Genomic DNA, 18425 nt, shown 5'->3' with positions numbered 1-18425 from the left:
ATACACAGGGATGTGCTTACGTATCACGTAACACACTGTTTCGTTATATTTCTGGACGTATTGGCTAGTTACGTCACCTGTTGGAGCACCTTCATTGTGTCTCATCTCATCAACCGCCCTTCACAACTTGTGTTTATCTCACATTTGCTGTGCGCCTAAACCTCTTCTCTGGTTCTGTAGATGATGTCATGAGTGATATCATTTGAGATGTTATCAGTGATGTAGTGAGTTATGTCACTGATCATGTCATGAGTGCTGTAATATGTGAGGTTATAAGCAGCGCACTGGGGCCTACGTTTTAGTTAGCTCAGGTAACTATAACTGCTGAATTTCACAGGTTTTGTATGAGTGAAATCTGAGCCTAACTATAACATCCCTGTAAACTTTCCTAACTGTAACATGTAACCTTTGAAAATGAATGTGTGAGTGTCTCAATGAGTGTGTGAGTGGGTTTGTGGTTGGCTGAGTAAGTCTGCGAGTGCCTGAATAATTGTCTGACTAGGTGTGTAAGTGGGAATGCTTCTGTGAGTGGGTGCACAAGTGTCTGAGTGGATCTGTGAGCCTCTGAGAGGGTCTGTGAGTGGATGCATGAGTGTCTAAGTGGGTCTGTGACAGAGTGCATGAGTCAAGCATAGGCTAGTTTGCCAGCAAAAAAACAGGAAACGTTTAGGACATGAATCATCTTCAACGTAAAACTTCCAACATCATATTGATGACAAAAGTAATACATTTGATTGTAACCTCTGGGGCTTCATTATTGCCCATGTCAAAGCACATCATTGCTTCATTGCACAAATTGAGTGGTAGCCTATGTAGCCTAAAAGAAAGCTGTTTCGGAATAAGAATTTCATATTGGTCATTATGTAGTGAGGTAGCCGACAGAAAGAATTTCCTAACCACTTAGCTTCTCATGCCCAAAGTAAAAGGGAAACACCAAGGAGGATAATGGCTAACTCATTTAAATTATTGTGATATACAATGCAAAAGAGCCACACAGACAGTGGAGCAAATGTGTGTTCACATGACATTTTGGCATTTTGGCATTTAAAACAAGGCAAGGCACTGGGCAGATCGACCAACTCGGAAAGGGAAAAGTTGTATTTTGACAGATCAGCAATGTAGCACGTTAAACAACTTTTTAGTGTTGAAAGTGAGCAAACAATTAGTTAATAATACCTCCAAAGTTGAATTTAGCCTGAGTCAGTGCACAACAAATAGCTTGGCAGGACTCACGTTTGCAGAGTGATGGAGAAAGGTGGCGTGGCCTCGAAGAACCTCTCAGCAAACCTGCTGTGTGGTACTTACTTTATGTAACAGGAGGGCTTGCTAGGCCCCAAGGCCCCTCTGGATCTAAGGGGACTTAATCCCCCAAAAGAGCAGTGCACCAGGAGGCGCATTTGCAAAATGTTGGTGAAGGGGGCATGACCTCCGGTGACTTGCTAGAGATTTTACTTTCATTTTTTTTACGTAATTTGGGGATGAGTGGCCCCCCTTCCCTGAGCCACGGCGACACAGGCCTTTTTTCATTTGGTGCTCCCTGGGCCAATTGCAGCCCAGGGATCCCATTCCCTGGGGCCTGGCCTTTTCTTTTTTGTTTTAAAGTAATATAATTTTTAGGGCGGATTGAGCAGCCCAACTCCCAGGCTGCGATTCTGACAATGGGGACCCTAACACTCAAAGCCTGCCTTTTTTTATGAACAAAAAAGAGAGGGGGGCTGCGTGCCCCCTTCACTAGGCCAATTTCAGCCCTGGGGATCCCATCCCCCGGCCTGGCCCCTCTCTTGGGGATCATTTCATGAGTGATGTAACATGTACGGACAAAAGCAGTGCATTGAGGGAGCATAAGATATAGTTAGCTCAGGTAACTGTTGAATTATATGGTGTTGTATGATTGATATCTGAGCCTAACTATAATGTCCCTGTAACCTTTGTTTTTTTTCCAGTGAATTTTTAAGGATTTTATATATGCTATTCCTAACTATAACATCCCTGTAACCCTTGATTTTTTTTTTTTCAGTAAATTCCTAAGGTTTTTGTAATGCTGTTTCCTAACTATAACGCTACTGTAACCTTTGATTTTTTACGTGAATTTCTAAGGTTTAAAGAAAAAAAAATCCTAACTGTAACCAGTGACATTTCAGAGTGAGTGTGCGAGTGGCTGCATAAGTATCTCACTGGGTGTCTGTGTGGGTGTGTGAGTTTCTGATGGGTCCTGAGGGGGTACATCAGTGTCTGAGTGAGTGTCTGAGTTGGTCTGTAAGTGTGTCTGAGTGGGTTTCAAGTGCCTCCATGAGTTTGTATGTAAGTCTGTCAGTGGATGTGTTAGTCTCTAAGTGGGTCTGTGAGTTGGTGTATGATTCTGTGAGTGGATGTATGGGTCTGTCAGTTGGAGCCTGAGTCTCTGAATGGGTCTGTGAGTGGCTCTATGGATATGTGAGTGGGTGTATGAGTGTCTGAGTAAGTCTGTGAATCGGTGTATCAGTGTCTGAGGTAGTCTGTCAGTGTGTATGTGAGTGCCTGAGTGAGTATCTAAGTGTCTGTATAGGTGTGTCAGTAGCTGTTTGAGTGGCTCAGCTACAAAGGAACTGCACCTACCCTTTAATCCAACAAAAGTCCACAGGTTTGCACAAAATATCTAGCTAAGTGAAGTACTTTCTACTGATTAATTACTAAGTGCTAACTCATGGGCTACATGTCCAGTACATATTCTACACTACAGCTGCATAATGAGGAAATGTCACCAGAGACCTTGTGTGCGTTTTGGCAATGTGATTGTTCCTGGTGCGTCTTTATCCAGAAATATATGATAACATGAATCCTCCTACGGAGAAGACAACGAGAATACAAAGAGTTACATTTCCACCAAGCAAGGGACTTTCTTCTTAACTCTAGTAAGTGCTTCTTTGTTTGGAGGAGATGTCCTCATATTTCTCGGCATCAAGAACTCTTCACCAAAATCGGCAGAAAATGTGTTGAGGGTAGTTAAGCTTAGCATCATTCTGTCAAAAGGCAGGAAGACCTTTGCATACTACTAAGATGGGCGGGGCCAAATGGGCAAAGTTTCCAAGTGATTTGCACATTTGCCTACTTGTGGAAATAGAACCATGACTCTCTCCAGGACAGGACAAGACAACTAAGAACCCACTTGTCACAGTCACCTACAAAATGCGCTCTAATAGATCAATGATGCAGTCTCCTCCACAAGGATTTCAGATAATTTTTCAATATGTAATTGCCAAAAAAACACACTTGCTTTTCCTTCACCAAACCTAGAAGGTAGGATCATTTGTCCTTTACAGAGGTGGAGCTTCAACCTGCTATGTTTTTGTTTTGTAAGTGCCTCGTGTTGAGGGTTAGCTTCAAGCCCTATAAAACTTAATGGGGGAAGGGGGCTGTTAGGCCCACCTTCCCAGTCTAATTTCAGCCCCAGGACCCCATACCCGGGGCCTGGTCACAATTCAAGGGGGGAGGGGCCCCAGCCGTGTCTCCTGGGTGCTCTGCATCCCATCCAGAGTACCCAGTGTATAGGATGGGGACTGCGAGGAGAGCCTCATGTCCTCCACGCACCCAGACGGCTCCCATCTTCCTGTGGGAGCCAGCATTGCTGTTGAACACAGGGAGCTCCTGGAACTGCAGCCCCCTGCATGCATGAGCAATAGTTTCATCTCCTTTCCTGCCCGCATATCTACGGACAGAGAAAAAGATGAAAACTCTGCTTTCACTTAAGCAGGAGCCATCCGACATCTCCCGCTTGCTAGATGTGGAGTGTTTGCTTTTGCTTGGCAGGAAGTGTCAAAGCTCCCACCAAGGAAAAGTAAACAACTATGTCCCGGGGGTGGGCAACCTGGAACACAGAAGGAGACAGCCCTTGGGGGGTAGCAGTCCCTAGGGCCATTAAGGGCTCCAGGCCAGGAGGGGGGCTGTGTAGCCACCTTCTTCTGAATGCACGGGCTGGCCCTGTTTTTTTTTAAAGAATTGGCCCCAGGGAGGTCATAGGTCCCTAGGGCAGGGGTGTTCCACGCAACCCCCTATCAATTTTACATTTAAAGCCCTTGGGACGTGGTGGTTCCAGAGTGGGGTTCCGCACAGCCCCCTATCTACTTTTTAAGTTAAAGCCTTGGGGAGTTGATGGTCCCTGGGACCCGGGGTGCATGCATCCCCCGGCATTAATATAAACAAGAGCACCAGGAAGGTGGTGGTCCCTGGGGCATAAATAAGCCCTAGGAGGGGAGCCAGTGCAACCCCTCTTTATTTATTAAAATCCACATGTCCCTGGGACCGGGCCCAAACAGGGGCAATATTTAAAGCCAGCCTGGGAGAGCATGCTTGAAAAAAAATCACTGCAATATTTGTGAATATTTGCAAATATCACAGTGAATTAAAAAATAAACTGCTTTTTTTGCTCTGACGGGGTCCCTCTTAGACCCCACGACCAAGGCTAGGGGTTTAGGGTATTGCTACCCTGCACCCTTTTCATTTTTTGTGTGTTTTTTCTTGGGACTCGACTGAAGCTGAGCCATAAGATGGCTGCCAACACTTCATGGTTGAAGTGTTGGCAGCCAACAAGAGCTCTGCAGATCTCTGCACATGTTCCTCATTTTCGCAAAAGCTTCGCAATAATAGATATACAAATTCGGATTCCCTTTAATCAAAGTGTGATCTGCAAACAAAAGCTACCTTTCTGCCAAATTCAGTGTAATTCCGTTAAGCAGTTCGGGCTGTTTGAATCCCCTATGGGAATTAACATAGGAAATGCAAGTTTTTTACACACTCCACCCCCTTTTTACTCGGCCCCCATTTGATGCATCCCTTCAAAATATTCCATGCACAAACAGAATGACTGGGGTACATTTTTTGGGAATGTTTAGTGAAGATTCATCAAACTGCGCCAAAGGTATGGGCAAGTCAAAAAAATATTTTCCTATGGAAACATGGTCCTAACTATAACTACCTACTGGTGACCGCCAATAGATAATATATGTATGTTAATGTATGTTTGAATATGTATGTCACTTTTACCGTCACTCCCTGCCTTCATGTCCCTAGCTCTTCCCCTGTTCCCTGGCTTCAAGATATAGAAAACAAAGCTAAACCTAGTAAATTTGGCTACAAAAAAAGACAATAGTTCTCAAGAGTCATTGGTTATATTCCTTAACTGACAAACTTGATTAAACAGCTCTTCATAGACTTCCTACTTCAGGATTTTCGGGTGATAGTTTTGATATTTCTTTTTTTTTACTAATGGGAACACTGCAAGGAATGGCTTGAATAGTATAACCTCCTTCTATAGAATAGTATCTGTCTTTGTGAACAGTTATAAAGTAAAGATGGAATGAAATTTAAAATGAGGTTTAGGGGTATCAGTCAGTAGTCAGGGCATTAGTCACTCATTAAAAAGCTACAACTCACCCACAGGGTATTGCATCTAAGTCATTATTTTCAAATAAGTATAAACTTGGGTTTGTCTTTCTTCCTAGGAAGATGTGTTCACTGAAACGCATCCCATTATTAAATCATGCGCGGATGGCTATAACGTAAGCATATTGGCTTATGGACAGACTGGTTCAGGAAAAACCTACACAATGATGGGGACCCACGAAAAACCAGGAGTAAATATCAGGTGAGTCTTTAAAAAGGGTCCTTTCGGAGAGCAAACAATTGAACCTACATAGGCCATTTGCACTTACAAACCCATTGACCAAAGTTAAACTTGTCATGTCTCTGTACCAAACATTGTGTAAGCGGATCAACAACAATAATGAACTGGTAGAATCATGTACATCGCTCAGTGATACAGATGCAAGGGCAGTCAGAAGTGTTCTACTGTTCAGCAACCAAAGGAAAATGTAAGTATGTTGTTTGAAGAATCTATATTATTTTTTGTGATATTTTAAGTGCAGATAGGGCCACATGAATAATTCCTTACAATTTGAAAATAATGCTCTTACATTGCAGTTGAAAATAAAGCGCACAAGCTTAGTGTTAGTGTTTTCTCATGTAAAGACAGGTAGAAATATAAGGGCCAGTTATTATAGGCTGCAGTTAGCAATGAAACCATAAATAGTTAGAAGCATTATGTTTGAAAAAATAGTGAGTTGCTAACCATTTGCAAACTGGTTAGGAACAGCTACATAGGTTGTTTTTGATTTGCAAGGAACAGCTATTGGTGCATTTCTCAAAATAGTACACTGCAACAAATATTTAGTGATTTCTTATTTTTGCAATAGCAAATACCAAATCACTAAAAGCGATTACCCATAGGCGAATTGATATTTCGATGTACAAAGAATTTGCAAATACGAAGTTAAAACACCACATTTTGCACATGCAAAATACTATCAATTGGAAGCAGGTGGTAACCCGTGGCAAAGTATATCGGGGGAACCAAAATGCATTACAATGTTTCGTAATGACTTTATGCTGTCATGAAGAAGATACAGAATCTTGGAGTTCCACAGAGGAGGAATGGGGGGAGAGAAGGGATTTTCAGGCAGAAGGTGACACTATTTGATAAAACAGATAAGGAGGTTTATGTTTGCTACAGGTTCGCCAAAGAGGCCATTCTTACTTTAATTAATGATCTAGGCCCTACACTAAGCAAGCATACAGAATGCAGTGATGCTACTTTTACACACATACAGGTTTTGTGTTACTTGTGTCCTTCAGCTTCTTGTATCTTGCTTGAGACCGGTGTTATAATGAGGGGATACTCTGACAAGATTGTAGCCCTATTTGCTAATATTTTAGAGCCTTGAAAAGAAAAAGTCATGTAGTTACAAAACACATGTTGGCTGTTCATCCCTGAAGAATATTAATTTGTGAATCATCGGTATTTGAAGACTATTTGATTGTCTACTCTCTACAATAAGCATGAACAGTGCTCTTTAAAACAAGCCCTTACTGTTTAGACATTGTACTTATTGATTCAATACCACTTTGAGTGTTTTGGTTTGTCATATTGTATGATATAAAACACACAAGACTGTTACCAGCATAAGTGGTACAAAAGCCTTAAAGTAGAATTCGCCTCTTGATTTGCCAGTGGTCTTATAATACATAATTGGTTATATCAACTAAGCTGTATCTCTACTTTTTACCCCAAACATTTCAGGTCTATAAGAGCACTCTTACACATCTGTCATGAAAGAGAAACAATCAAGTACACGATAAAGGTAAGCTGGTTTATATTCTTGATTTTGTAGAAATTGTACTGCCAATATCTAGTGTAATTGAGCAAGTAAGCAATTAATTCAGAATATGTTTTACCTTACCTTTATAAATTCTACTACAATGTTTTCGCTATCATGGACGTATGTAGTTTTAGTTGCTGTAATTATAAGTATCTGTACCATATGCAGTATCATATAGAGATCACGCTCTTTGTATTTGTTTTTAAAAGCTCTACACACCTGTTGTCATGGTAGCACCTGCCTCACTCACAAGTCCCTGCTATTGCCATTTATTAATAAGACAACGACTAGCCTTCAACCATGAAAGTATGTTGACCGTACTGTGCCCCTTTGTGTGACTATTCATTAAGCAACCTCCACACACCTATGAATGCCCAGTTGTCCGGTTGTGAAATTGTGTCAAAAGCGGGTGTAATACAAAAAATAAATGCACACTAAGGAATTATGATTTGACAGATTGCACTGCAAGCACAAAATGAAGAAACTGCCTTAAACTACGCATCAGTAGCAAACAGCAACTTAAGTTCATTGCCTTGTGCTATAGTGCTGGTCAGACTTTTCAAAGAGGATTACTTTAAAAAATGAGTATAAAAAGCTGATCCACCCCACAGACTCACAGGGACCACCCCCTTAATAATGTTACCAGAATTCGATGCTCTTTGTCCTTACCCTCTAAATTCTCTCACCTAGCAGTGTTATACGGTTCCTACTAATCTAAAAGGATTGGGTATTCAGAACAAAATTTCATTATACAGAAACTGAGTCTTCTTATATAAACAGTAAATGTTGGCCTGTCTGGCTTGCTCACTGTACCTAATCTAAACACCTAAACATCCAGAGTTCTAGAGTTTGTAAGTAACTCCTGCATGCCCAAAGTGTCACAAAATAAAGATATAGCATTACATTTTCAAACATTTATTGAAAAGCTCTATTTTTTTTCAAATCGAACATGAACTGCAATTGTAAGAAAGATGAGACACACTCTTGTAATGAGCATTATGAAAACAGTGAAAAATACAAATAATTCAATCATGGAGATTGTTGATAATGTTACTCCTATCTACTGTTAGCCTCTATGCTAAAGAGAGCATGTAGGAAATACCCATCTGCACGTTCTGTTGGATTGACCTAACCCCATACCTTGATATTATATGTCAGAAACCCAGGCTTGGTGCATACATGGATGCACCTCTGGTTGTACAATGATCTTCCTTGGAAGGATGACAGCCTGGGACAACACAACAGGGCTGCATATTGCAGCTGTGTTCCATTATGACTCTGGTAAGAAGTTCACCTCCCACCAATTCAGCACGGACGAAGTTTAAATAATAAAACAGCAAGTTAATCAAACTGTGTCAAAGTTCCAGGATAGTGTTTTAATTAGACTAAAGTAGAAGAATCGTCAATTTGCAGGCACAAAAATAAAATAATGCTTGATGTTCTGAATTTCTGTGACCCTGGAACTAACTGCGTCGACTACAAGGCATACATGCCTATCAAGAGTAAATGTGTGCAAGGACCGTTTTTGCAAAAGAAAACATTTACAAATCACCATTAGAAAATGAGGCTACATTAGCACGAGAACTAAAATGGAAGCTAACTGCAAGCCGCATAACAGTGGCACCTTCCAGCTGGTTCACTAAGGATAAGACAAAGAGTAAACTTTGATTCTTAAGTTCATTCCTTCCCATTGTGCCTGAATCAGGTTTGGGCAGATGCAGTTTACCTGGCATGGGCCAGACTTGCAGTAGAGTTATGACCTTTATTTAAAGCAAAACAGCGCCATTAATCATTGCAGAGTTTGTGCTTTCAGCATATCTCATTTACCAATACTGGTAAATTAACTCTTGTTGTTATTGCCTCCGGTGAACTGCTGGTTAAATGGAGGTCATTAGTTTCAAATTGCAGTAGGCTGCTCAGTAGGCTTAAGTGTTTGTTGCAGAGATTCACATGTTACCTGGAGGTCTCTGTGCATGCAATGTACAGGGCATACGTTTGGATCCATGAAGCCTCAAGCTTTCATTCTCTTGCTTGTGATGAAATAGTTACTATTAAATTGGGGAACAATTAATACTTACTGTGCCTCAAGAAACAATTATGTCGTGTTGTGTGCTGCATACATGGTCATTGTTAGAGTAATTGTTTACTTAGATGTATAATACATTCAGCAATACATAATCTTCCTTACCTAACATGAATCCTGGTTACATGACATCCTGAGCTATTTCTGATGTCGCTTTGTGTTCCATAAACAATTGTTAACTTTTATCACGAGTTGGTCAGCAATCTTGATTTGGCTGGCAACAGTAGTTACCAGCCAAATCAGGTTCATACTGTACGCGGTATTACTATGACCTTAGTATGGCCCACTCCTGATCGGGCCATATGTGGAAAATCATTTGTCTTTGTAGAGAGGTTTCCATCTCTTAAATTACTTTGAAGTTGAGGCAGCATGTTTCATCAATAGGAGTAGGATGGTGCTCATCTGTGCTACTGCTCAGCTTAACTCTCAGGCCTACTTCAATTGTCCCAGCCAAGATACTTTCTGCCGAAGTAAAATTGATAAAGTGTATTTGCTCATCGAATACAGACACATGGCTCTGCCCATTTCTCTTGTTAATCACAGTTCAATCCCCATTAAACATCTGCAAAACAATAGAAATGCAGTTTTATCGTTTTCTTCCACCCCCAAACCATAATTGGTAAACCATTAGCAGGTGACTGGTAAGTTTCTGAGCACATGAGGAACAATCAAAGCAAGTCGCTATCAGCCGACCTCCTAGACCACGTCAAATCTCCCACCGAATGTCCAGTTCTGAAATAATTTTGGGAATTAAGAGACCAGGCCTCACACTGGAAGAAATGGATTCTGCACACAGTAGTGTGGCATAATCAGGGTATTACATATCTCTCTAATTGGCAGTGAAAGTTCAACTACCCCAACACTTCTCAGAGAATTGCTCAGGCTGTGTGCATACAGTGTAAAAGACACTGAAACATCCGGCTGAGGCTGGTGGAACTGAGTGCTTTGGATATCTGGGAGCAGCACCGGCTCTGCTGTGCTGTTTCTATGTCCCTTTAACCCCACAGGGAGGGAAACAAGTGGCTTTTCCCTCCCTCCTGTTCGCCTTTTTCCTTTGTGTAGTACAATTGAGTTCAGGGCTTGCCTTATTCTGTCTGCCCTTGCCCAGTGTGCTGGGCATTTCCCTGCTTTGTGAATTCCATGATCTTGGACGTCCCTAATCTTGTAATGCCCTAATGTTACTAATACTAATACTAGTATTACTCTCCTCTTTCATCTTGGATCATCTGCTTGACCCTGCAGGATTATTTCCCTAATAACACTATAAATACCTTTAGGTAAGGACTTTAACACTAGAGTCTTTTACCTGCTCATAGTCAAAAAAAATTCAGAAGGAGTGCGTTTGACTGAGTTTAACTTGAAAAAAGTTAGGCTTGGAGTGTGCCAACTGAATGCAAGTGTGAATTCCTCACAAAAGTCTCCTGATGTGTTTTGCAGAGTGGTAAATGTTGAAGAGGGCTGTTAAAGAAACAATGTATGCTTCAGAGGCATCTTGAACAAGGCAAAGGCACAAATATGGACCTTTTCATGGAAGATTGGACAAATGGTCCCAAATCCTTAACAGCTCTCTGCCTTCTTCGGCATCAAGCATTCTCACAAGACTCTGATCTCCTCTCCTCTATCTAGGGACCCACCCAGCGCCATAATAACCAGATTCCTCGACTACCAGGATCGAAATGTAATATTTCAAGTGACACAATAAAAAGTGTGGGACACATTACGAGAATACATCAGTTTTGCTCTTTCACAACTAGTTCAATCCAAAACAAAGGAAGAGTTCTGATGGTGTCAAAAGATGCCTAAGAGACCTTGGATTGTAGTGCATGATGATATTTCTTGCTACGCTCAGGAAAGTATCTGATGGGCATTACTTGCCATGAACTGGAAGTGGGGTACTGGTTAGATGATACTATGACTAGGGCCGAGGGATAGAGCATGATGATGCTGCATTACCTCCTTGTAAGTCTTCCTTGCCACATGACTAACTAAGTGAGATTCAGCTCCACACCAGAACCCTCCAAAGCAAAAAAGTCAGCCACCCATACCTCCATCCCTTCCCAATATGGCCGACCCATTACTCCCTTGACCTTTATAAGAGGCGGGCCGGCCCAACCCTTCAGCCTGTTTTTTTGGTTTTGCGCTGCAAGATTCTCCAGAGCGTGTTTCAGGTAAGTTGGGACGAGATCCTGCTCCAGCAGGTCCCAGTGCCCTGGGGGGGGGAAAGACATGCTTGAGTGGGCTCACACTCTAGCACCCCCGTCTTCTGGCTCTCGCACTGCCTCTTTGGGTTTGAGGCTGTGCTGTAGCAGGCTCTGGTGGTTACAGGTTCTTGGTTTATTCTCCCCTGCGCTCCCTCCCTTGTAGCTTTAGGCCCTGCTATAGCGGGTTCTGGGTTCTGCTGCTTGGCTGCCCGGCACGGGCAGGCTCTGGCAGGGGGTATTTTCGGCCCTGCTCCCGGGGCGGCTGCGAGCTTCCTTATGGTTTGCTTACGTGGTCTGGGGCTTCTACCTTCCGGTCCTTTCGTCCCCCAGCTGTGTATGCTGTGGTTTTTGACCCCCCATTGTCTGTGCCCAGGCATCCCGTCGTTGTTCCTTGATCCCAAGATTCCACTTGGTTTCTGGTAGGTACGGGGCTGGGGCGGCTTTTCCCGAGTCTCCAGTTCCTCCCCGGGGAAGCTTCTCGGTGGCAGACAGAACTTTGGCTATATTGGGCATAGGGGCCCGGCGGACCAGTTTACGAGTCTCGGCCGTACCCCCATTGGTCTAATTGCAAGGGGCATGGCAGAGGCTGACGCTCTCAGTCTGTGGGGCTGGCATTCGGCGTGGGCTGATGGGATTCTCTTCTTTTGTTTTCCGAGCTCCCCGAAGCTCCTGGGGCCTCATTTATGAAAAGTGACGCATCGCAGCGTGAAAACAGCGATGCGTCACTTTTCACTGCGCACTCCTTGCGACACCAATGATGCGTCATATTTAATGTATGACGCATCATGTCGCAAGGACTTACAGATACGACAGTATTTCTGACGTATCTGTAAGCGCAAAAGTGACGCATTGCTGGAGTGTGTCATAAAAGTGACGCAACTCCTGCAATGCGTCCTTTCACATGGGGAAAGCCCCATGTGAAAGGGCTTGCGTCAGTCCTACGCCTGCTGTGAGGCAGGCACAAGATTTTGACGCAACAGCATCCTAAAAGTGACGCAGTGAAATCTCATAGATTTCACTGCGTCACTATTACGAGGCTTTTTGCGGGGGAACGCCCCCTCTGCATACATTATACCTGACGCAGGTATAATGTGGCGCAGGGGTTTAAAAAGTGACTCATCTACCTAGATGCGTCACTTTTTAAATATGGCGCAACAAGGCGCATTTTTTACGCCGCTGGTGCGTCACAAAAAGTGACGCACCGGCGGCGCAAAACTGACGCAAGGCCTCATAAATAAGGGCCCAGGAATTTACCTGCTTAGGGTCAGGTCAGATGCGGTTTCCGGCGCAGGTTGCTGCCTCCCGTTGCGGTCTCAACCTCTCCTGCGGGGATTTCTCCAATCTCTTCTACGAGGCGAGGTGCCGTTTTCCACCACGGTTCTAGTCCGGCCTCCGTTGGGCGGGGACGGGCTCTTCCAGCTTCCAGATCAGTCATTTCCCTCAGGTGCAGCCAGTTCAGGTATGTGGTTCTGTCCTTGGCTGCGGCCTACAGTTTCGGTCCCAAGGGGCTGGCAGCAGGCACGGGCTGTTAAGGGGCTCTATTTTGGTGGTACGGCTCTATTGCTGCTGTCTCGTTTTGAACTCTTATAATACGTTTTTTTGGGTTGTGGTGACCCTGTACTGTGAGGCGGGCACAACGTACTATGGGGGCGTGTTATATATATGTCTGTAATTACATGTTTTGCAATTCCTGGAGGGTTCTCAGACTCCCTTTGCAGCGGTAGTCTGTGTTTGACTCACTGCTTTTGTTGGATGATATTGGTGAATTTTTCCCTATCCGTGGACTGTTTGGTCCTTGGTTCCCCCCTTCATGGACTGGTATTATCGGACCTGCTTCTGAGCGCAGTGTGTGTTTGGGCATGGGTTCGTATCCTGCCATGCTTTCAAAGTATCATTACTGGTGTTGCCACTCCTGCTTCGTGGTGCATTCTGCGAATGGGCTTATGGGTTTTTTGCTCACGCGAACGTGGGTTCAACTCCTGCCTGTGCTCCACATTGCAGGTTTGTGCTATGTGTACGTAGGTCTTCTGCTTGCTCCCTTGGTTGCGTTGATTCCTTGATTATTCACCTAGATGAGGCACGGTGGCCTGGCAGTTTATGTGTCTGCCTCTTACTCCGAAGGTTGTTAGTTCCGTCCTGCTGTCTCACTTGTTGTGAGTTCTTCATCAAGGAAGGAGTCATTGTTACTTTTTTATGCGGCTGGACACTGCATTGGAGCCTTCTGGTGTTTTCTCACTCTTCCTTTTCTGTGGTTGGTAGTGGGGGTTCCTTTGTGTAGTGCTACACACATTCTGGTGGAACTGTGTGTTTTGTCATTTTTGGCCATCCTGGTGGTAGCACCTCTATCAAGGCTTTGGGCCTGCTGTCCGTTCCGCCGGCTCTCCTTGATTGTGCGGGTCTGGCCTGGTTGCTCCCTGTTTGGGCGTCCTCCTGGGGATTCCAGGGGCTGTTGGCTTCTGCATTTCTGATGGGGCAGGCTGCAATTGGCACCTGTCCTTCCTTCCCTAGGCTCCTTCTGTGGTCGCGGTGTGGGTGCACAAGCGAACTGGGATGTGGCCATTTTTCCTCATCTTTTTCTTTCACATTTCCTGAGTCCCTACTGGAGCTTGGGTCGCTGTGTTGGGCGGAGGCGCTGTGTGGTTTTTTCTGCCCTCTTCGTGGTCTGCTTATATTGCGGCAAGAGTGTGGCTCTCCACTGTGCAGCTTGTTCTTGGACTCCGTGGCCCAGATGCAGGGAGTCCTATTCATCCCGGAGGGTGTTTCCATCTACCAGTATGGCCGAGTATGGTTTTCGGCATTTTGTGGGTGTGTTTCGAGAAACTAGGGTGAGGTGGCCTCCTGCGTGCTGCCTCTGTGTTTGTTGTCTTGGATTTTGTTTGTGCTTCCCCGGGCTCGTTTTCATGGGTTTTATGTCATGACAACGCGTGGTATTACCACACGTGCCATTACAACGCGGGGATTACAACGAAAGTCGTTACAAGACTTTCGCTGGAGGGCGCTGGATAGTGGAATAGTTTAATTTTCTATTCCAACTCCAGCCCAAGTTGACAGTAGGGAAGGTGTTGGATAGAAAATTAAACTATTCCCTATCCAACAGCGCCCTCCAGCGAAAGTTGTTGTAACGACTTTCGTTGTAATCCCCACGTTGTAATGGCAGTGCCGGGTAATGCCCGCGTTGTCATGGCTGTTCCCCGTTTTCATGCGGGCCCTTGTTGTGCCTTCCCTTGTCCTGGAGTCACACTGGCCTGGTGTTGAGGTCTCTTCCTCCAATGGTTTGTGTTCACATTCTTTTCTAGCGTCCCCTTCACAAGGTTGTGGGGATTCTGGTTGAGACAGGGCTCATTCTTCTATTGTTGCCTGGATTGCATTCGAATGATTTGGGGAGGTAGTTGGATGTCCCCTTCCTTCATCTTTGTGGCACCCTCTCAGGTATATTTGTACATTGAGGTGTGGCTTGCTGCCATGGTATTGGGGTACTGCGCCTTGTCATTGGTTGTATCTTCCAGCTTCCCGTACTTGGTCTTCGAGGGCCCTTTGGCCGTTCTACCCTAGAAGTATCTGATCTCGTCTGATCTTAGCAGTTGAACTGGGGCAGGAATGATTCGCATCTTGATGGGTGCCCGCCTGGGTCTACCTGGTGCTGTGCTAACTCTCCTGTGGGGCCCATGTATTGTGTGTGTTGTGGCTCCGCATCTTCGGCCACTTCCTTTATGGGTCAGTGGTCTTTCTGTTCTGGGTTCCCCTTCCCGGATGATGGCGACCTTTGCCATTCCTTTGGTCGTGCATTGGTTCCGGTCGGTGCTGGGTTGGTTGGTCTGCCTTCTGTCGACCATTCCTTGGCTTGTCTGGCATTTGCCCCGGCCCTGCGAGGACTTCTTGTTGCTCTCCCGGGCAGTTTCTCCCCTGCTTCATGCTCCGAGGGGTTTGCAATGTTCCCCCCTGTTGACTTTTAAGCATGGTGGTGTCCTTGCCTGGGTCACTTTTATTCTGGCTACGGCGTACCACCCTGTATGCACATGATCTCGTCTAATCTCAGACATTAAACTGGGTCAGGCCTCTTTAGTTCCGGGATGGGTGATCTACTGGGAGCGTCAGGTGCTGTATGCTTTATTTGTGTCCCCGTTGTTGGCTCTTTCATGGGCGTCCCATTCTGGTTCGTTGGTTCTTGTGAGTTTCCATGAAGCTGCTTGGCTTTGGTATGTGCTCACTTTTTTAATCATGTGGCGAGGAAGACTTACGAGGAGGTAATGCCCCAGTTACTTACCAGTCATCTTCATTACTCCTAGCATAGTCTTCCTTGCCACATGAGTTCCCACCCTCACTCCCTGTCTGTCTATCAGCTTCATGTTTAGGCTTGGTAGTTTCAGGCTGAAGGGTTGGGCCGGCCCGCCTCTTATAGAGGTCAAGGGTGTAATGGTTTGGCTATATTGGGAAGCGATGGAAGGCATGGGAGGCTGAATTTTTTGCTTTGGAGGATGCTGAAGCTTACTTTGTTAGTCATGTGGCGCGGAAGACTATACTCTCAGTAATGAAGATTACTGGCAAGTAACCGTGGCATCTACGAGGCAGGTTAAGGCCAAAACATATGACTAGAGACCCACCACCAATGCCCTCCCTTGGACAATGTACATTGGTAACTATTCAGGTATTGGGGCGCTTTCCCAGCTATGGTGTTCTTTAGTTTTCAGGGTGGAGTTTTGAGTCATCAGGAGCACCGCTGCCACTGCAACCCCATCCCCGCTTTATAAATCAAGGGAGTTACCTTTAGTTTTCCTTCCTTGCTTTGATCCATATATCTTACTCTTTCTGAACACATATTGGTTTTCCATTCTATTCTTAACAATGCTTCTTACCATGCAACCCTTATGGTCAACATAAGTTGCTATAATGATTAGTCTCCCACTTGGGCTGTTGGGGGGGTTAACATGGGCCAAATTTATTAACACTTTGCACCAGCGCAAAGTCACCAAAGAAATGTAAACTGACGCAGAGACTAAATATATTAAATTCCCAGCACAAAGCTTGCACAAGGGATCTATGTAGATATGTCATTTACCTGCTCTCTCCCTTTCAAGTAAAGCATTAACTTTCATTGCTACACTGCACTGTATAAAACAATGGTAAATATGCCCCATATATCATACTCCCTAATTGCCTGACACTCTCTGGGGCTTTCAACATAGTTATTTATGCCTGATTGTTATTTCAGTTGCTGTTATTAAGTTGTCTCTCACTTTGTTCTGTTGGGGGTTGTGTATCTCTGAGTGCGTCATATGAAAGTTTCAAATGGTAGTATTAAAGGACTGATTGTTTGATGAATAAGCAGGAAATCAAAAGTATTATTTCATCACTTGTTAATCTTTCACATAAACGCAGGCAGCATGTAGGGGTTGAAAATAAAATACTAAATACTAATACTAAAACTGTGAGACAATGTAAACTAGAAAGTCATGTTACTTTGCAGTTGTGGTTTGGCTGGAACCTGAATGTAAATGAGTGTTGGTAACCTTATTTCCAGAGGGACACAAACCTGAATTTGTATTCTTTAAGAAAACCATCTTCTTGGCAACAAATGGTCAATTTGTCTGGAGGGGATCTATACTTGTTTTGCTCATCCTGGTTTCACAATGGGCCCCAGGTGAGTGGTGACCCACCTCCACTGGACCCTGCCTTTTGTAGTGCCCTGAAAGTAGTTAAGTAGTTGTACCCAGATGGGTTGTAAGAAATTGGGTTGACGGTTGACTGGGTTACAATCCCTGATCAAGCAGTAACAACAATCCATGTCTGGGTGATTCACAAACCCACCCTAAATGAACCTGTGCTACACCCTCTGGTAGCTTGTCACAGAGCAGCCAACTTTAACTTAGAGGCAATGTGTAAAATATTTGCGCCACACTTCAAACAGTAATAAAGTAAACACACCACACAAAAAGGATCCCAAATGTAAAAAATTCTAATCTGTAGAACCGGAGATATGTCATTTTAAAGATTTTGGTGACAATAGTGCCAAAAAGCCCAACAAGTTATCTGTGGATATCTGGTTGCTCCGGACCGGCACAAAGTCAAAAGTTCAGGCTCACCGCAATGGAGTGTGGGCCAGTAACAGGGACCCAGTTAGGCCCGTTAAACAGAGTGCCTTAAAACCTGGTTTGCGGAGCAGGGTCATGCAGCCAAAGCAATGAGTCAGTTTAGGGATACAGCTAGGCTGCTTCATTGAGGATTCCGTTGACGGGGCTTGTGATGCGAAGTCCGGGGCTGAGGGTGCAGGCAATGCAACGGTTTAGAGAAGATGTGAGGCTGCAATGCAGAGTCCGGTGTCATCATCGAGTCTACTGTCAACAAGTGATGCGCCGTCCTGTGCAAAGGATGCATTGCGCAGCTGTGGGTCAGAAGGGGCTTCAATGGTGATGAGGCTCTTTGCAACTGGTCCAATCCTCACAGCAGAGGAGATGCCCCAGTTCCACTTGATCCACAGAGACCGGCAGAGCGCCTAAAGCCCACTTCCAGGCCTTGGGTGGCTCCACTCGGCAAAGTAGACTCACAGACGGCAGAGTCCAGGTGCAAGGTTTTTAGAAGCTTTTTGTGTCACTGAGGCTTCAGATCAGTAGGTCAGCTAACTATCCCTTGGAGTCTCTCTAACTAGCCCTTTAACCCTTTGAGTCACCCTGGATTCTTGGTTTAAGAGATGCAGGTCCAGTTCTTCTCATCCAGACATGAGGGCAGCAGGTCAGCACAGCAGGGCAGCAACCCTTCATATTAGCAGTCCAGCCAAGTGGCATTACGTTCAGCAGCACAGCAGTCCTTCTTCCTGGAAGACTATACACAGGTCCACAAGTGTACTGAAGTGGTAGTGTCTGAGGTCCAATATTTATAGCCAATTGTACCTTTGAAGTGGGGAGAAGCTTCTAGAGGCTTGGCCTTTGAAGTGCACAGATGCTGAACCTACCTGGC

General features: G+C 44.7%; 1 protein-coding gene across 1 annotated transcript in view; it reads left to right on the top strand.

The window, feature by feature from the left end:
• Nucleotides 1-8949, top strand: part of LOC147659411 (uncharacterized) — a 186541-nt gene extending 177592 nt beyond the window's left edge. The window contains exons 9-11 of the mRNA XM_086951763.1: nucleotides 5478-5620; nucleotides 7112-7172; nucleotides 8896-8949. Of these exons, the coding sequence (XP_086807889.1) occupies nucleotides 5478-5620; nucleotides 7112-7172; nucleotides 8896-8949 (258 nt within the window). The remainder of the gene's footprint in view (nucleotides 1-5477; nucleotides 5621-7111; nucleotides 7173-8895) is intronic.
• The last annotated feature ends 9476 nt before the right edge of the window (nucleotides 8950-18425 follow it).

Source organism: Lissotriton vulgaris, unplaced genomic scaffold (genome assembly GCF_964263255.1).
Source record: "Lissotriton vulgaris unplaced genomic scaffold, aLisVul1.2 SCAFFOLD_3625, whole genome shotgun sequence".
Lineage (NCBI taxonomy): Eukaryota > Metazoa > Chordata > Amphibia > Caudata > Salamandridae > Lissotriton > Lissotriton vulgaris.
This window is presented reverse-complemented; position numbering and strand designations above follow the sequence as displayed.